At 30.8% G+C, this 19,069-nt stretch overlaps 1 protein-coding gene across 1 annotated transcript; it reads left to right on the top strand.

Moving 5' to 3' along the window:
* The first annotated feature begins 12,851 nt into the window (after positions 1 to 12,851).
* On the top strand, positions 12,852 to 19,069 carry LOC126664329 (subtilisin-like protease SBT5.3). The gene is made up of 10 exons (XM_050356678.1): positions 12,852 to 12,968; positions 13,045 to 13,157; positions 13,295 to 13,392; positions 13,486 to 13,650; positions 14,439 to 15,064; positions 15,750 to 15,847; positions 16,224 to 16,457; positions 16,687 to 16,798; positions 17,168 to 17,381; positions 18,425 to 19,069. Exons 1-10 carry the CDS (start codon positions 12,891 to 12,893, stop codon positions 18,964 to 18,966), a joined length of 2,280 nt encoding a protein of 759 aa, XP_050212635.1. The 5' UTR covers positions 12,852 to 12,890; the 3' UTR covers positions 18,967 to 19,069.

The raw sequence follows: 19,069 nt of genomic DNA, 5'->3' as shown, positions 1-19,069 counted from the left end.
GAAGAAGACACTCTAGTTGTACAACAGGTAAAAGAAAAAAAAGTCATGTTTAAATTTACCCTTAGATATAGATGAGTTAGTGTTAGAGGCAGATGCTTCATATAAAAGTTGGGGTGTAGTCCTTAGAATCAGAGGGAGAAAACCTGAACCTATTTATAAGTATTGATCTAGAACTTTTAAGGGTGCAAAATTAAATTATCCAATTCATGAAAAAGAAGTATTGGCGGCAAAAAAACGGAATGAAAGCTTTTTAATCTCTTCTTATAGCACCAAAAGGTTTATTCTTAAAACAGATACAACTTGTGTTAAAAGGTTTAATAATTTGAACTTCAGAAAAGCTAGACAAGTTAAACTCTTGAGGTTGCAAGAATGGTTTAGTTATTACAAGTTTTCTATTAAATATATTGCATATGATAAAAATGTGATAGTTAATTCTCTTTTTCGTGGACTTTATGATACTGTAGATAGATCCTGCTGCCAAAAACAAGTTATGCTGAATTTGTAAAAAGGAAGGGCATACAAGAAAGAAGTGCCATGCGAAACGAGAAAATGAAGAGAATGATGAGAGCGTAAGCTCTGGTCCTAAAAGGACGAATAAAAAATGAAGGATTCAAAGTATAGTCTTTGTTGGCGGTGCAAGCAACTTGGCCATTTTATCTCAGAGTGTCAAAGGGGAAGTGAAGATGCGAGTTCAAAAGAACTGATAAAATCTAAAAAGGTTTATGAAAAGGTAAAAGAAAAAGCTTTAGTTCCCCAAAAGGAACGAAAGGAAAAATTCTTGGTTCAACATAACGAGAATACAAAGTCATTGGTGTCTCAAATGTCGAAGTAAGTTTATCTAGCCAAAGGAGTTGCAAAATTTGACTTGACTAAAGAAAGAGCTGAAAAACTTCAAGAAGAATCATACATAAAATATAAAGAAGACTATGATAATCAACTTTCTTCTTAAAAGGATAGCTCTGAAATACTATAAGGTGACATTTTAGGTCACGAGGCTAGTGAAAGTGCTAGTGAACCTACAAAAGTTTCAAATCAAACTCGTATTGATGAATAATTTATAAACTATTTATAAATTTTAGTTTTTTTAATTTACACAATTAACATATACTCCTTCCGTCCCAAAATAATCGTCCACTTTTTTTTTCTTTTTGTTCCAAATAGTTGTCCATGTTCCTATTAGACCACAATTTTGGAGGTTGATTTTTTCATATTACCCTTATTTAAAGTTTACCATTTAATGCTATTAGCGTAAAAAATAAATTAATCGTCATATTTAATAAGGATATGATGAAAAAATGAAAATAAAACTATAAAAAGTTAGAACATTAATTGTATTTCTTAAACTGTATGAAAAGGAAAAAAAATGGACTACTCCCTCCGGTCTATAATATTTGTTGTCTTTTTGGCTTTAACACATTAAAAAAACAATTAATATGTTTTAATTTATAAACACTTTTACTAAATTAACCCTACATTGAAACTTGCTTATATTTATGACTATCATTTTTATATGTTTATTGTATTATTTTAATAAATTAATGGGGGACAAATATGAAAAAAATAGCAATTAATTAATGCTCTTTTGATATTCTAACATGACAAATATTATGGACGAAAAAAAGTCAAATGCGACAAATATTATGTACCGGAGGGGATATTATTTTGGAACGGAAGGAATAGTACGTATTTAAAACAAGACCTACATATATTTATTTATGAATGTGGGAGATGTATTTCAAAGTTATTGCACACCAAATAATTTAGCTGTATCTTCACATGCATGAAATAAATGCCATAAAGGATGAAAGACATATATAAGCATTTCATGGATATCTGGAAGTGTAGCGAAGACCTTCCAACTTCTAGCTAGTTGACTCTGCAACTAAGTTACTGTTATCTTTGATATTAAATTATTAATTGGATATTAAGAAAAATATCTCATTTTTTTATAATGAAAATATTTCATTTTTTCAAGAATAATAATTTTTCGTCTTTAAGTTATTAATTTATCGAAATGCAAAGGCTACAGGTTGGAATTTTTGATATATCCATTTCAGTTTTTCTAAGTCTTTAGGCATGTGATGATGTGAGATATTTATATCCCTTGAATTTCGGAGTCATGCTGATTTTAATAGCGTAGTTTGTAAGAAAGGACAGCATTGAACTGAAATCCTTCTCTCTCTATAAAAAAAAATCTCTCAACTCTCTAAAAAATCTAAATCAAAAATCATAGTTTTGAGGAGGTGGTTTTGGCCTTTGGTCGGGAAACCACCTCCTCCATTCTTTTAATCTCTATTTTTAGTAATATTTAGTTATTGTCCAATAAAGAACATCCTTTCATTTTAGATGGATAAAGAACCATAAAGGTGGTTTTGGTGGCCGAAAAACCACCTTCTCATTTTAACTAGTGGTTTTCTTCAAAAATCACACTAGTAGAAAATAGAAAATTACAGATGAAATTTTTTTGATTTAACGACGGATTTTAACCTTTTACCAACGGAAAACTTAATTTACAGACGGATTTCAGCCTTTAACGACGAAAAAATCCGTTGCTAAAATGAGTTTTATAGTAGTGTCAGTTAATGATGTTTTTCTTTTTTTTTTTCGTTAGTCGATTTGACAGATCTTTACTCAGATTACAAAAGTTAAAAGCTTTTTGATCGGATCTAAATCCTCAACTTAAAAAATAAAGTCTTTGTAGTTGCTTTTTTCTAATATGTTCTTTAGTGTTGTGTTTGTGTTTTATTAGATCTTATTTTTGGATTCATCTTGAAGATAAGACTTGAAGTTTCAAAAATAGAGCGGCTTTAAAATCATATTTTTAACGTTTGAACCATAAATGTATTGGGTGACCCGTTTGGTGGTTTGCAAAGCCTTAATCGATGACTGTATTTACAGCTGCATTTACACCTCTTATAATTATTGTAGAATAATTTTTTTAATCTGTTGAAGAACCATTCATTTATTGTATTTTTATTATTATTAATGGAAATTTAGCCTATGACAAAAAAAAATATCATTGTTAAATATAATGAATAGGTCACGTTCTTAAAATAATACTGTAACAGTAAATAGTAAATCTTAAATAAAGACAATATAAGAAGATTAATTATAAAAATTGTGGTTTACTAAAAATAGGCAAAAATAGACAATATTTGTTGATTACTAATATTTTTTGAATCGAACCAAAAATTTAATTGGTTCAGTTTTGAATCTTAAATAGATATCGATACTAAAAAAGTGTACCAAACCGAAAAATCAAAATATACATACCTTCAATTTTTAATTTGATATTCTTAAATTAATAATAAAACGTAGTATAATTCAATAATAAATAAAAATAATACTATAATAATTTATATTTTACTAATCACTACATTCATATTATTTTGACAACTTTAAAAATTTACATGTTATATTCATCATATAACACGACTGTAACACCCACTACTAGAAAGTGTTTTAACCCACTACTAAAAAATATTCTAAAAATAATGAATATTTATTTAAAAAAAATTATTATGAAAAAAAATTATTTTACTATGCGGGAGTAAATATTTATTCTTTTTAGTTATATTTAAATATAATATATATAGATATTGAAAAATAATCAGAGTTGGTTAAGATAGAGGTACGCCTGAGGGAACTTCAGGGTTAAAGAGGATTGAGTTGGGGCAATGGAGGGATGGGTGACCTACTTGAAAATTTGCAAAAATCATAGGGTAGTGACGGTGGGTGACTTGTCGTGGGTGGGTGGATGACAGTGGGCAGTAAATTAAATAATATAATTTATTTTACGATTTAATCCGGCGCTAAATTTTTAAAATTTCGTCGCTAATATTTTTTCTGTCGCTAAATAATTAAGCGACAAGGAACTTAGCGACGGATGTTGGCCATTTAGCGTTGGAAAAATTAATCTGTCGCTAATGACATAATTTTAAATAACAAATCGCACTAGTATATATTAACTATGAAAGATCAATTGGAACATACTTCCTACTGATTTTCAATAGGACTGTGTGATCACCAGTAGTATGCTAATTATGAGTTTGTTTCTAACATAGAGGTTAGTTAAGTCACTGGATGTTGGAAGTGCTAGGGACCCTGATTTAACAGTTTGAGACGGCTGAACGGTTACGGTAATAGGTAACACTATGATAGTAGTTTAACGGTTACGGTCTAGACACCCGACTTAGACGATAGTGATTCAGTTTACAGTCTAAGGCCCATGTTGTGTAGGTTGAGACCTATATAATAGTCTACCTTGTAAGGCTTCATCTGAATCAGTAAATGGTAATATTTTATATATACAAATATTTTATATATATGCGGTTTGAATATTCAATTGTAAAATTGTGAACTCACTCAGAAATGTTATATTTATGACCCCCCCAATATTCACCTTTCAGGTAATCAAGTACGAGGTCGGACTTCCATAATAATTATGGAAGTCAATGTCAACCATACCTCTAGAGCTGCAAGTAGTTGGGTACCGGGAAGTCTGTCTTTCTGTTTACAGTAGTTCAAACTTATTTTGATATACTCTAATTTAAACTAATGTATATGTATATGATTGAAAAGCTGCATGTTTTTAAAAATGCTTTGCCCAGTTGTTTAAGAAATACACTGGTTTCATGATTTTAGCATTTTAGGATTGTATTGGAAACAGAGCAGGTACGTCATATGAAATTGATATTTGCGCTCTCTTTTCTTAAAATACAATCACGGTCTTAAGACCCAATTTTTGTATTGTGGCATTGTATCTGGACAGGGCTAATATGTTATTGGAAATGACAATTGTGCCCTGATGTCTAGAGATACAATCACAGTTTACGATCGTGTTTTTAATAAAGGTTTAAAGTGTTTTTGCAACAAGGTTGAAAGCCTTTTTATGTTTTAAACGCGAAAAATTAATAAAGAGTTTTAGACTTACTACGGGTTTCGGAGCAACCACTCCCATTCTCTAGGGCTGGTCTCGGCTCGAGTTTCGGGTGGAAATCGGATCGTGACAGCGACTTGACTGCATGCACTTTTTGTATAACTCCTAAGGTAAATTAATTGAAGTGATTTAATGATTACTTTCATAATCGAAAAAAGAATTTTTGGAGAAATATTGACCTTGAATTGTTTATATTACAGGTTCTTACCAATGTTTTTGGAAGTATTACTTTGTCATATTAAACGTGAATTATATAACATTCTAAAATTCAGATCCAAGCAAAAGAAAGTAATAAGTTTAAACTACAATGCATATACTTAATCAGTGATGATTTTAAAATTGACGAGTTGAAATAGCTAGTTTTAAATTTTTTGTTTGTTTTAATTTCCTCAGAGGCTATCTATCTATGTACAATAATCAAAACTACATTATGAGGCTATACATACAAAGTCTATTAATCATATATGATGGGAGTAGAATTACTTCTATTTTTCGATGTTGTTTTAGTGCAATTATCTCGTATTCGTGTTTATTTAGGGTTTTTTGTAATTGTTTTTTTAGCATTTTAGGCCCAATGCCAGTGTACTTTGTGTGTTTTTAGCCTTTATGCTAGCTATTGGGATCAGAATTTAAATATTGCTAAAAAAATTGCGAAGTTTTGAAGAAATAGACGCCGAGATTTTGCCACTTTCCATTCAGTGGTCATTTTTTAATATTTCTAGTGAGATAATGTTCTTTATAAGATATAAATTAGATATCTTAATCTTTACAAAGAATAAAAAAAACTCATTTGGAGGTGTCTACATTGAGTTATGAAGTTTTGAAGTTGGTGGTCATGCAGTAGTCAAGTTTGCACGAATGTGCAAGAACGTGCAGCCAAGGGAGATCAAGTGGGAGAGTTTTTGTATAGCCTGGCACGAACGTGCAAGACATTAAAATTGAAATACACAAACATGCAAAACTATGCATAAAAGTGCAGTTTGTTTTATTATCTTTTTGCAATTTTTTTACGTGTTTTGACACTGTTTTCCATACGGAAATGTTTAAATTAAATAATAACTCCGAAAAAAAAACACATGGAAAAGGAGCAAACCCTAATCAAAACATAAAAGCACTATACAAGCAAGACAAAAGCTCATAACATAAGAGTTAATTAGGCTAGTTTCATTACTTTTTAGTTTACATAGTATTAGTCGAGCTCAATTCATTCGAGCAATTGGGTATCATTTAAAAAAGGTTTTGCTTAGTGAGTGTCAACTGTTCGATTTTAGTTTATTTTTGTGTTAATTTTCCACTATTAATAAGAACATCAGCGGAATAAAGGAACGAAGGATGAAGACGAAGACGACATTCTTGTTGTGCTTTTATTATTATGTATAATTAAATCCTTTTGAAGATTAACACTTAGATTATGCTTTTTCATTATTTTATTATGGTTTAGTGACAACTGTGTCTTGTTTATAATGCTTATTACTTATGTTTGATTTGGCCAATTGAATGTGATTTATATCTTGATTAGACTTGAGAGAGATAGTTTAAGATAGACTGATAAACAGGAGCTTTAAAATTAATAACATGAGAATGATTTAACGATTAAGTGTTCAGTAGGGATTACTTAATAATTCAAATTCAATTGATTATATTAATTGTATGATAACACGAAACTGAATTAGATGATTAAAAGTTGATTAAATTAGAGTGTTTTTAGTCTATGATTTGAGAGTGCAAGATTGGAGGTTTAGAGTAGCTCAAATTTCAATTGGCATGAATGTTTATAATCCTTGAGCTAATGAAGTATATGAAAAGGTGTTTATCCTTGACTTCTTAGTATTGTTTTCATTTATTTTAGGGTTAACGTCACCATATAACACAACCTTTCACCTTTTCTTTATTTAAGCACAAACTAAAAAGTGTTTCATCCGTTAGCACAACCTTTCCAAACTTTTCATTCTATAACACGTTATGCATTTTATGTGTTGCTTTTTTTTGTTAAAATGACGTCGTTTTTGGTCGTACGAATGACTAAAACGACGTCGTTTTAGACATTTATGCTTTATATGCCACATGATAGAAAGTTGTGCTATTAGTTGAAATGTTTTATAGTTTGTATTTAAATCGAAAAAAAATTCAAAAGGTTGTGTTATATGGTGACGTTAACCATTTATTTTAAGTATTTGCATTTATTTTACTTAACTGTTATTTTTAGTCCATACAATATTAAAATCAACTATATTGTGAGACAAATAGGAGTAAATTAATAGGTGGATAAAATGAATAATATGTATAGGTATTATTGGTGATTGTTCTAGTGAAACTGGATCCGATCTCTTTAACCTTCTTGGTTCGACCTGTGAAACATAATAGGTCAGAATGATTCGAACCTCCTTGGTTCGAATAAACTCTTATGTATAAGTTAGTTTTCAGTACATGAATAATGTGGATATATTATAAAAGAATGAATTGGTTTATACCTTACTAAGACCCCTCTTTATACATGCTATGTCTTAGTGTATTAGTTGGAATTAACCACTCGAAGAGTAGTTTATTCAAACTCTATTCCTACATTTATGAGATTCAATATGATCTAATACTTCTAGTACGGTTCGTCCATTCTTGTCAGAGTAGTTATCGGAGTAAGAGTTAGATTGGAACTCGGGTTCCGTTCAAGTCACAATTGGGTCCACACTCAAATTAGAGTCATGACTCAGATCGGATTTGTAAGCCAAGGTCAATAAATATTAAGGTTACGACTGGTGCTCGTCGATACTCAGCTAAGGATTGGGATTTAAGGTCGAGAGTCAGGATTAGTGTTAGGGTCAAGATTCGGCGTCAGGGCTAGAATCGGGGTTAAAAGTCATGTTGGATTGGGACTCGGGGTTAGGTTAGGGTTAAGATTGGGTAAGGATTAGGACTCATGATTAGAGTGAGGGTCGGGAGTTGAGTTGGGATTAGAACCAGAGTTGAGATCGAAACTTCGGGTTTTATGTTGGGGTTAGGGTCATGAATCAAAGTTGGGGTCGAGAAACAAAGTCATAAGTAAGAGGGGTCGGGATTAGAAGTCACAGTTGAGACCTGGGTTGGAGTCTGAACCTTAATATGGATAAGAATCTAAATATAATAGGTGCTTGTGTTGGAATCAAAACTTAGATTGGGGTCACATTCTAAAATCAGATCAAACTTGGGAGTCGAATCGGGATCAGGATCAGGGTCATAATTTTGAAATTCAGACTTTTGGTCGAAACTCGGGTCTGAATTTAATAAACAATTTGGTAAACTAGTTATGTTTTCATATACTCCCTCTGTTCCACCCTAATTATCAAGAATCTTAATTTCCATATAATACTTAATTAACAAAATTCATTAAATGAAGTCTAATTTTATATTTATATCATTTTATTATATTACATGTTACACGTTTTACAAAATGATCATCTTAATTTTTTTTTTTGATGAATCAAATTATATTAAAAAACCCCCAAAGGAGGGAAAACCTTAAACTCCAAGCTTTCGCACAAGAAGTGGCACATACTAGATGGCACACTAGAGGCTACGACTAAGAGAGAAGGTTAAAAGGTTACATCTCGAAAAGAATACTGTAAGGATTTCTGAAAAAATCCAAACCTGAATACGGAAAACTCCTACTCTTACATTTAAATAAAAAAACTACTTTCGAGAGGCAGTTGTACGTGACATCCATACTAGAACCGGTTTTCCCTTGAAAGATACGATTATTCCGATGCTTCCAAATCTCCCACACTGTCAGACCATAGCATCCGCCATAATTCAAAAAACTGACCCTTTGGAACAATCTCTAACCATTGCCTGTAGAAATCAATAAAAGAGTTTGGGAAAACCCACATGATATCAAGTTTTTGAAGAATACTATGGCACACCTCTCTAGCGAAACGGCAATGAATAAATAAATGAACTTGTGTTTCCTCCACATCACACAAAGAACATTTATCATTCTCATGTTGAATGATTAAACGTCTAGCTAAGAAGTCAAGCGTTGGCACTCTATTATGAAAGGCAACCCATATGAAGAACTTGATTCTTGGAGGCACATAAGACTTCCAAATATGAATAAATGGAATGGTAGTTAAACATGACTCCCTCCCCACTGCATCTTCATCAACGTGCCTAACAACCACGGTGCGCCTCTCCTCAGCATTTCCTCCTACATTAACAGCAGCAGCAAAACCCCGTCTCTCCTCAGCAGCTCCCCGCTCCTCGGCAACAGCTCCCAGGCTGTCTGAAACAGCAACTGAATGGCCGACCACAATAGCTCCGAGTTCGTCCACGGCAGCAGCTCCAGTTTCCAGATCAGTAGCTGAACAACTATCTGAATAAATGGAGCAAAAAGATGCCGCTGTGTAGTAACCTCTCGCAGTGTTCCAAATAACGTCGTCTCTTTGATTTACATTCTGATTTAGACGAGAAAAAATCGTATTCAAAGCTGTAAATAGGATCAATTCATTGCCACGAAGCCGACGCCTCCATCTCCACCCATTTATCCACACTTCTCTTATATTTGCCCTTTTCATATTAGACAGGTTGAAGATACGAGGAAAAATCTCCGAAGCTAAACCTCTACCCATCCAATTATCATGCCAGAGTGATATCGATCTCCCATCACCTACACTAAACGTGGCATTGGAAATAAAAATGTTCCAAGCCTGTTTATCAACACAACAAATTTTTCGAATACCCTTCCATATGTAAGAGAATTTCTTCGGCTCACCACTATGTAAATCCTCCCATCCGGCAATGGTCGAACAATGAAGAATAACTTTATTCCACAACTTATTATCATGATTGATACGAATTCTCCAAACCCATTTAAACAAGAGACTTTGGTTGCGAACCCGAATATTGTAGATGCCTAATCCACCTTTTTCGAAATCCTTGCAGATATTTGACCATGAAACCTTACTAAGAACCCTTGAAGTAATATCCCCTTTCCAAAGAACCCGTTTAATATACATCTCTAGCGTAGAAGAAACACTAGACGGCATATTATGGACGAACATGTAGTAAACAGGAATACTAAAAAGGACAGATTTAATAAGCACCAATCTACCTGCCGGAGATAACATAGAACCTTTCCATAAAGCCAAGCGAGACTTAAAACGCTCCACAACATAATCCCACAACCCAACTGTAAGTCTTCGATTTGCTAATGGTAGGCCCAGGTAAGTGATCGGCAGTGTGTCAATTCTGCATCCAACAACGCCCGCAGCTTGAAGAAGGTCACTATTATTGACATAAATTTAAATTTAAATTTTAATAGTAAAAGAGGATAAAAGTAAAAGAATTTAGATTTTAAATTTTAAATTTAATAGTAAAAGAGGATAAATTTAAATTTAATTTTTTTTAAATTTAAATTTAATTTTTTTTTTAAATTTAATAGTAAAAGAGGATAAAAGTACAAGAATTTAGATAAAATATAATAAAATTGAAACTGTCAATTGGAATAACATTTAAAAAAATCACATATTAAAATAGGGCGGAAGAAGTATATTAAAACATACTCAACTATTTACAATAACCTTCATTTTATTGTCACAAGTTTGCCAAACTAAATTATTAAAATCCTAGAACTTTAATTTAGGGATGCGATTTTATTTTCTATTTTCCATTCAAAAATAACATTGATACACAAATGGTTTTTTAAAGGCAAGGGAATTAACCACATTCACACATGCCAATGGCCAGAGGAGTTTGGGGAAAAAAATATACTATCTGTAATTCTGTATATATGAAAAGTAAATAAATTAATAACAAATGTTTATGTTCAAATTTTAATGAAGCTAGTCCATAAGTTATCTTTTAAAATTTTAATTAAAAATTTAGAGTTAATCCATGAAATCACCTTTTATTCTAATAAGTTGGTGCATGCTAATTAAAATTACAGGTTCGCGTTAAAATATCATTCGTAGTGTATTGCAAACATAAAAACTAAAAATCATTTAATACAAATTAAATTAAAGGTTATTAAAACAAATTTATTGAGATATTACATATCTCATATTAAATTTTAAAAACATATGTTTATTTAAATTTTATTTAATAATTTATATATATAACATAAAAATTCAACTCAAAAAATATATGCAACTGAATCTCATAATTTAATTATTGGTAAAAAATTTATTAACAATTACGTTAATTTTACATATAGCATAGTAATAATAAATGGAGCTTCTCTACGATCAAATAAATAAAGAATAATTTATAAAATAAAATGAGTTATCAATATTAATTACTTATTTAATAACGTATAATTTTTTTATAAATTTATTAACATATATTGTAAAAAAAATTAATAGCGTAAGTGACGATATAATTACATAATATTTTAATATATGAAAACTAATGGTTGATTATTTATTTATTTTTTAAATTCCTTTTCAATATTATTTAATTTAAATTTTTAATATATATATGAATCCTACCGTATAAAATTTCTGGATCCGCCACTGCCAATGACATTATATCATTAGTAAGCATATGCAATCATTATAATAAAACTAAAAAGTAAGAATTAATACAAAAGCTTAATAGCTAAAAGGTTTGAAAACTTCCATGTTTATGGAATAGTGATTATAAAAATGTAACAATTGTGAAACATTATTTGTGTAATAAATTAATGGCCAAATGAACAAAAAAAAAGGCACCTTGTATGAAAGTTTTATAAAAATTCAAATCTTTCAATTTTATCTAATTTATCCTGAAACGTATGATTTTATTTTAATTTTGTCCAATTATGTAATTATATTCATGTGGCGCCTACGTGGCGCTGATGTGGCAATGACACACATCAACGCCACATAAGTAAAATTGTATATTTGGACAAAATTGAAACGAAATTATACAATTTGTCCGGATAAAATTGAAAGATTTTGTCTTTTGTGAAACTTTCATGAAACGACTGGTATTTTTTAGTCATTTGGCCTAAATTAATAAGAGGTTTGTCATATTAAAATATTGAATGATAAAAAAGTAAACAATAATAATTTTCTAATTGCACAATAATATTACAAAACCGTTGTGTGAAATACACATTTTGTATTATGGAATTCTTTCGTTTAAATGAATTGTTTTATTTTATATTATCCGTTTCAACATTTTGAAAAAACCCTAACCGTCTCTCTCTTTTGAAAAACCTCTCAAATCCTAATAAGTTTTTTTCTTCTTGTTCATTTGGGGGGTGGTTTTTAGCCATTTTTGGCCAAAAATCACCTCACCAATCTCTCAAATTTAGTTTTTTTCATAGTTTTTATCTTTAGTTTTTGAATAAAGTTTCTTTATTAGCCAATTTTGGTCTAGATTTAGAAATTATTTTCTATCATAGTATTTTAATTGAGATTAGATATAATCTAATCGAAATTAAGAGTAGTTTTTTTCATCTTTGGAGATGAAATTGTTTTTTGCGGTACAATCGACTTGGATCTCTGAAACAATTATAGGCAGTATCTTACGACGAATTTCATCAAGTACAGGTATGTTTTGCGTCAATATCGATGTTGTTTTTAATTTTCAAGAGAACAGATGTATCACAGAAAATGTGGTCAGTCGTGCATTCGAAGTTAGACTTTCTTAAAACGTTCAATAAATCTAGATTTTATTATTAGATCTAGTTTTACAAATTTGGGTGACCCTTAATGGTTAGTTTAGCCCTAGTCGATGACTATATTTTTACAGTTCTCATCATTTTTTTTAGAATAGTTGACTCAGTATGTTGAGAAACCGTTCATATAATTTTTGTTATTATTAATGGTTTAGTCTTTGTTAAAAAAAAAATGAATTGTTTTATGGAATTTTACCGAACAGATTAATTAGAATAGCCCCCAAAATTTGACTTTTCATAAGGAAATGTGTGGACACAACATTATATAAATTGAGCACAGAATACACTATCACTAGGGAGTGTTATAGTTGAGAAGAAGAAATGAAGATCTTAAACCTTATGATTTCTCTTCTGTTTCTCTTCTCTTTCTCTCAGATTCCAGCGCAAGCTGCCAAAAAGGCAAGAAATCAATTCTTTATTATTCAAATTTAAATAATAAAATGTAGCTAATTATGTATATTTGTTTTATCTACAGTCTTACGTGGTGTACTTAGGTACACATTCTCATGGATTTGAGCCTTCTTCTACATTGGATATTCATGGAATTGCTGAGTCCCACTATGAGTTATTAGGTTCTTGCATGAAAAGGTACATTAATTCAAAAAAAAATTACATTGTTAAATTTGCATACTAATTCCCCCATGCCACCATATATATTATATTCTATTTATGAAAATTCTTTTTTATGATTAGTATTTATGAAAATTCTTAATGGAAAAATGCAGCAAGGATAAGGCAAGAGAGGCAATATTCTATTCATATACACATTATATCAATGGATTTGCTGCAATTCTTGAAGATGAGGAAGTCCATGAAATTTCAAGTACAATAATTTCACTAATTTTAAAGAATTTTAATATTAATTTTAGCATGGAAATTTTGATTTATTTGGTACGCTATTTAAATAAAATTTCAGGACGGCCAGAAGTTGTGTCGGTATTTGCTAATGAAGAAAATGAGCTGCATACTACAAGATCATGGGAATTTCTTGGTCTGGAGAAAAATGGACAAATTCCGGCTGACTCTTTGTGGCGAAAAGGAAGATTTGGTGAAGATGTAATTATTGGCAATCTGGACACTGGTAACTTATAAATTTCTTTTTTATATGTGCATTAATACGTGGATTTGTTTGGATAATTAATTATGTAATGGGAAGTATGTCATGTGACAGACATTAATGTTGAATCGTGACTAATTTTCCATTATAATGATGGCCACAAAATGTGTTCAAGTTATCCATATTAAATCACTAGTTTTATGTATTTCCATTACAATGGTGAAAAAGAATTAGACCAAATTAAGACTCTAATATTAATTTATAATATTTTTATTATTAGACTATATACATAATGTAGAAGATAATTACTTCTCCATCCTCCCAAATTGTTAGTAGTTTCATTATGATAAAATATAATATTAAAAAAATTATTTAATCCAGGTAAATGAATTAATTTATTATAATGTTGTAGTCATTGTTTCAATATTTTTGATTTTTTTAATAGATTTTAATAATTAATAAGGATATATATGATGATTAGCCATTTAAGTAAAAAATGACCATTTGTAAAATAGGACAAGAAAAAGTTGTCTATCAAGACCGATGTAGTTTTTTTTTTAATCTTTAGCTTTGCACGGATCTTAAATCGAATAATTATAATATTAAGTACATCTGAACAATAATTTCGAATTAATATTTTTAATTACTATCGCCAAATTATCTCTACTCTCTAGGATTTCTAAAACTAATGAAATTAAAATGATTGTTTTTAGCATTACACATATAGCGATGTTCCATTTAATTTATGAAAAGAACTAATCAAACAATGTCATTAAGATCTGTAAATCAGAACTAATAAAACGTGATTATAGGAGTGTGGCCGGAATCGGAGAGCTTCAATGACGACGAAATGGGACCTATACCATCGAAATGGAAAGGAAAATGCGACACAAACGATAAGGTTAAATGCAACAAAAAGCTAATCGGAGCAAGATACTTCAACAAAGGCTATTTAGCTTCTTTAGGCACTCCTCTAAACACTTCCCACGACACCGCTCGCGATACGAACGGCCATGGCACACACACCCTCGCCACAGCCGCAGGACGCTTTGTCTCGGGTGCTAATTTCTTAGGGTCCGCCAACGGAACTGCGAAAGGAGGTGCACCGAATGCTCGGGTTGTTTCGTATAAAGTTTGCTGGCCAAGTTGCTTTGATGCTGATGTATTAGCGGCTTTCGATGCTGCTATTAGTGATGGTGTTGATATCTTGTCGGTTTCGCTCGGAAGTCGACCGAGATTTTACTTCAATCATGCCATTTCGATCGGTTCGTTTCATGCGGTTGCTAATGGGATTCTTGTTGTTTGCTCTGCCGGAAATTCTGGACCTTCTATAAGTAGTTCTTCTAATACTGCACCTTGGATTTTCACTGTTGCTGCTAGTACTATTGATCGAAATTTTACTTCGAGTGCCGTCCTCGGCAATAAAAAGATTTACAAGGTTCGTATTTTTCTCGTTGTTTTAAAAAAATTGATTTCAGTGTCATTCGAATTTTAAATTTTCTTTTTTGGTGATTAAATTTTAATTTTATATCAACGAAATTGTTTTTGGCAAATGGTTTTTGATTTGTCGACCAAAATTTATTCTCGTAAAGTTTAGTCACCATGATTAAAATAAAAAAATTAAAAAAATTAAATGACTTGAAATTTAAATCTCATATGTTTTTCTTTTTGGAATGTGTTATTCTGGTCCGTCACATGATCAATTAAATTCTGTCAATTAAGACTAAGTAGATCCAAAACTTTAAAAAATCATGTCAAATAAATCTAACATGAGACAAAACAATAATAAAATTTTGCACTATTTTATATGAAATAATGTTTTTAATAAAATCTTTGACCTTAATAGAGGAAAATAGATCTAATTCATCAGACCATACAATGTGGATCAAGATATCTTTCTTTTTCATTTTGGTCCATAAATTTATATGGCATTAATGATCAATTAAATATAATTTGTTTATTATCCATCTGAAATTGAATTATTTGGATATATTAGATCTGATTTTAAAAACTTGTAGATCTATTTGTCCCTTCAAATAATGGATTTTACAGTTATAACTATTTCAGATTAAGATAAGGAACAATTTTACAGTAATAACAATCTATACATTTTGTATGAACAGGGTCTGAGTTTCAATACAAATACATTGCCTGCCAAGAAGTTTTATCCATTGATTAACGCTTTGGACGCTAAGGGTCCCAATGACACATTTGACAGAGCGTAAGCAGACAAAATTTTGCTAATTTAACTATTGAAATTAACAGGCTAAAGGTATAAAAATAATCCTTTAAATTTTTCAGAAAGAGTACATACATTTATTTAGTTATATTTTTACCAATTGGGCCCTCTATGTTTTAAACGGTGCAAAAAAAACCCTTACAGTTTATTTTTTTGCCACATAGATCCTCACGTTTTTAGTTATTTTTGTGGTTTGTTTTCAAGCGTGTGGGTTTATTTGCACTGTTAAAAAACGTTGACAGTTCAAATGACAAATAATAACTAAAAAGGCTTATAAGCTCTTTCGGAAATACGTATAGGGTTTTTTTGTACCGTAATGCCTTAATAATATGTAATGTAAATGTGTGTTTTTGGACAGACATTATTGTGTTGAAGAAACGCTTGATCCGAGCAAGGTAAAAGGGAAAATTGTGTACTGTGATGCTGGTTTTAATCAAGATATTGAGAAGAGCTACATTGTTGGTAAAGCTGGCGGAATAGGCGTAATCCTTTCGAGTTTTTTTACATCCACCCCTGAAGCTCATTTTATTCCTACTGCTGTTGTTTCTCTAAGCGACGGTCCTGCAATTTTAACTTATATCAACAGCACCAAGTAAGCAACCTATATTTTGGGTTTTAAATAACTTTCATTTTGGTTACCAAACATTTTTTCCCCGGATGGCAAGTAAATGATTTTCGGTGCATTTTTTCTTAAATTTTTTTGCATTATAAATTCTAAAATTTTATCAAACTATATGTTTATTTTGAAATTGATATAATAACTTTTAAATGACGTGATAAAATTGAAAATTAATAATCTCTACTTTCGAACCTGGGAACAGGTCACCAGTGGCTTATATAAGTGGTGCTACAGAAGTTGGAAAAGATGTTGCACCCGTCATGGCCTCATTTTCATCTCTTGGACCTAATGCCATCACTCCAGATATTCTTAAGGTATTTTATTAGCTGGATCAAAATTACCCCAGTTTTAAATTTTAGCATTCTATTTGTTATTTTTACAATTTTGAAGTTTAATATTTTTATTTGTTATTTTACAATTTTGGATGTTTTATCTAAATCAATTTAAATAAATTTTGATAGAGTTCAATAAAAAATGGCTATTTGTGTTTGGTATCCCTTTAATTATAAGCTCTGATTTTAGATTATATGGAATTATTTTCTATAATAAGATGAGTTTTCATGTTCATTTTTATTTACAACTGAATTTCATTTAAGCTCTGTTTTTATTTTTTTCAAGTTAATATGAAGTTCTAATTTCTTGAAATTTTGCCTGATTCTTGACAAATTAATAAAAATGTGCAGCCGGATATAACAGCACCTGGAGTAAACATTTTAGCTGCTTTCACTAAAGCACGAGGATCGACTAACACATTCGTCGATCATCGCCATCTTCCGTTCAATATTCTTTCCGGAACTTCAATGTCGTGTCCTCATGTTTCCGGCGTCGCCGCTCTTCTCAAAAGCTTGCATCCCTATTGGAGTCCTGCTGCCATTAGATCTGCAATCATGACAACAGGTACCAACATCTACGTACTAATGAACTGTAATTGCAATGCTAGAACTCATATTGAAATCTATAACATTTAGAACTAGTCCTCACATTTATATCCAACAAACAAGTTAAAAATTTATTGATAAAAATTAAAAATATTTTAGATTTTTAATTTATTTTTATGATAAAGTAGTTTATAATTGAAGAAAACATTACTAAATTTTAAGGAACTATCTTATAAATTTATGAAAACAAATTTTATGTCATTATAAAAATAATTTTACAAAAATACTCTTCAGATATAAACTAATTTATCATTAATAAAAAATGCTGAATTATATATAATTTACAAAAAAAACTGAATTTTGAATTTTTTGTTTATTCATTTTTTTGATAATTGGGGAGGAAGGAACGCTTGTGGGAGTCCAGCGATATGGGAGGATTCATTTTCTATATAATGAGTTTTTTATGGACGAAAATTTTGAGTGAGTAGCTCATTCGCCGTTAGCGATTAACAATTTTTACGACAAAAATGATAAAAGGTCCATATACTTTCCAATTTGTATTTATTTTGTCCCTATTTAAAGTTTTTTTTATTCAATAGACCCATTTATTTGTAAAATTTTATTTATTTGGTCTCTCTCATTGTTTGCTAATATGGTTCATTTGGCCAAGTTGTCGGGTTAGGTGGATATTTAAATTTAATCCCTTGCTTGTCTCAAGGCAACTATAATACATGTTCTTATTCCGTTCCAAAAGATCTAAAAGTTCAAAATAAATTAAATATAAGAACTAGATAAAAAAAATTAGTTAGACTCTTAATGTTTTTTATATAGTTATTTTTTGAGAGGATTTTTCATATAGTTCTTAGATAATTATGAATCTAAAATTGACGGAATAGACTGATGAAATTATTTATTATGAATATTCTATCAATTTGGTCATACTCACGAAAAGTTAAAAACATTTTACCCATATTTCCAATTATTTGTTTTCTCGCATTTATGTCCTCTTCTAAATCAATACCCTTCACCAACTATACTGACTACATATTAATTTTGTTTCAGCAAGTACTAGGACCAACACCAGAAAACCAATCTTGAACGAGACTCAGAGCCAGGCAACTCCATTCAATTACGGTTCAGGTCATATCCGGCCGAACCGGGCAAAGGACCCAGGCTTGGTTTACGACTTAGGCCCCAATGACTACTTGAACTTCTTGTGCTCAATTGGCTACAACAAAACACAAATATTAACCTTTAACAAGTCACACAAGTGTTCATCAGCCAATAGTACCTTGTTGAACTTCAACTATCCATCGATGTCGGTCCCTAATCTCTCCGGTAATGCAACATTAACTCGAACCTTAAAGAATGTCGGAAATCCGGGCACGTATAAGGTTCGTGTCAAGGCGCCTAAGGGAGTCATCGTCAAGGTCGATCCGAGGAGTTTGAAATTTACTAAGATAAGTGAAGAGAAAAATTTCAAGGTGATGATAATAGCGAAGGGATTATCTCGGAGTGACGGCTATGTATTTGGGACTCTGGTTTGGTCGGATGGGGTGCATAATGTAAGAAGTCCTATAGCTGTGAAAAAAAGCAAGAAATAATCTTATTTCACCTCGTTGTAATGAAGAAAAAGCAAGAGTTTGGGGTTTATTCGAATTTTTTTTAATGCTATGAAATTAATAAAAAAATTAAGTATTTTAATTA

Source organism: Mercurialis annua, linkage group LG1-X, assembly GCF_937616625.2.
Source record: "Mercurialis annua linkage group LG1-X, ddMerAnnu1.2, whole genome shotgun sequence".
In the NCBI taxonomy this organism is placed as follows: domain Eukaryota; kingdom Viridiplantae; phylum Streptophyta; class Magnoliopsida; order Malpighiales; family Euphorbiaceae; genus Mercurialis; species Mercurialis annua.
The sequence above is the reverse complement of the archived record's forward strand: the minus strand, read 5'-3'. Positions and strand labels throughout refer to the sequence as shown.

Excerpts from the sequence above, each read along its gene's own strand:
- LOC126664329 (XM_050356678.1), top strand. The coding sequence starts at position 12,891 with ATGAAGATCTTAAACCTTATGATTTCTCTTCTGTTTCTCTTCTCTTTC. Across the intron at positions 13,158-13,294 it reads TTAGGTTCTTGCATGAAAAG|CAAGGATAAGGCAAGAGAGG; the intron begins GTACATTAATTC and ends GGAAAAATGCAG. Across the intron at positions 17,382-18,424 it reads ATCTGCAATCATGACAACAG|CAAGTACTAGGACCAACACC; the intron begins GTACCAACATCT and ends ATTTTGTTTCAG.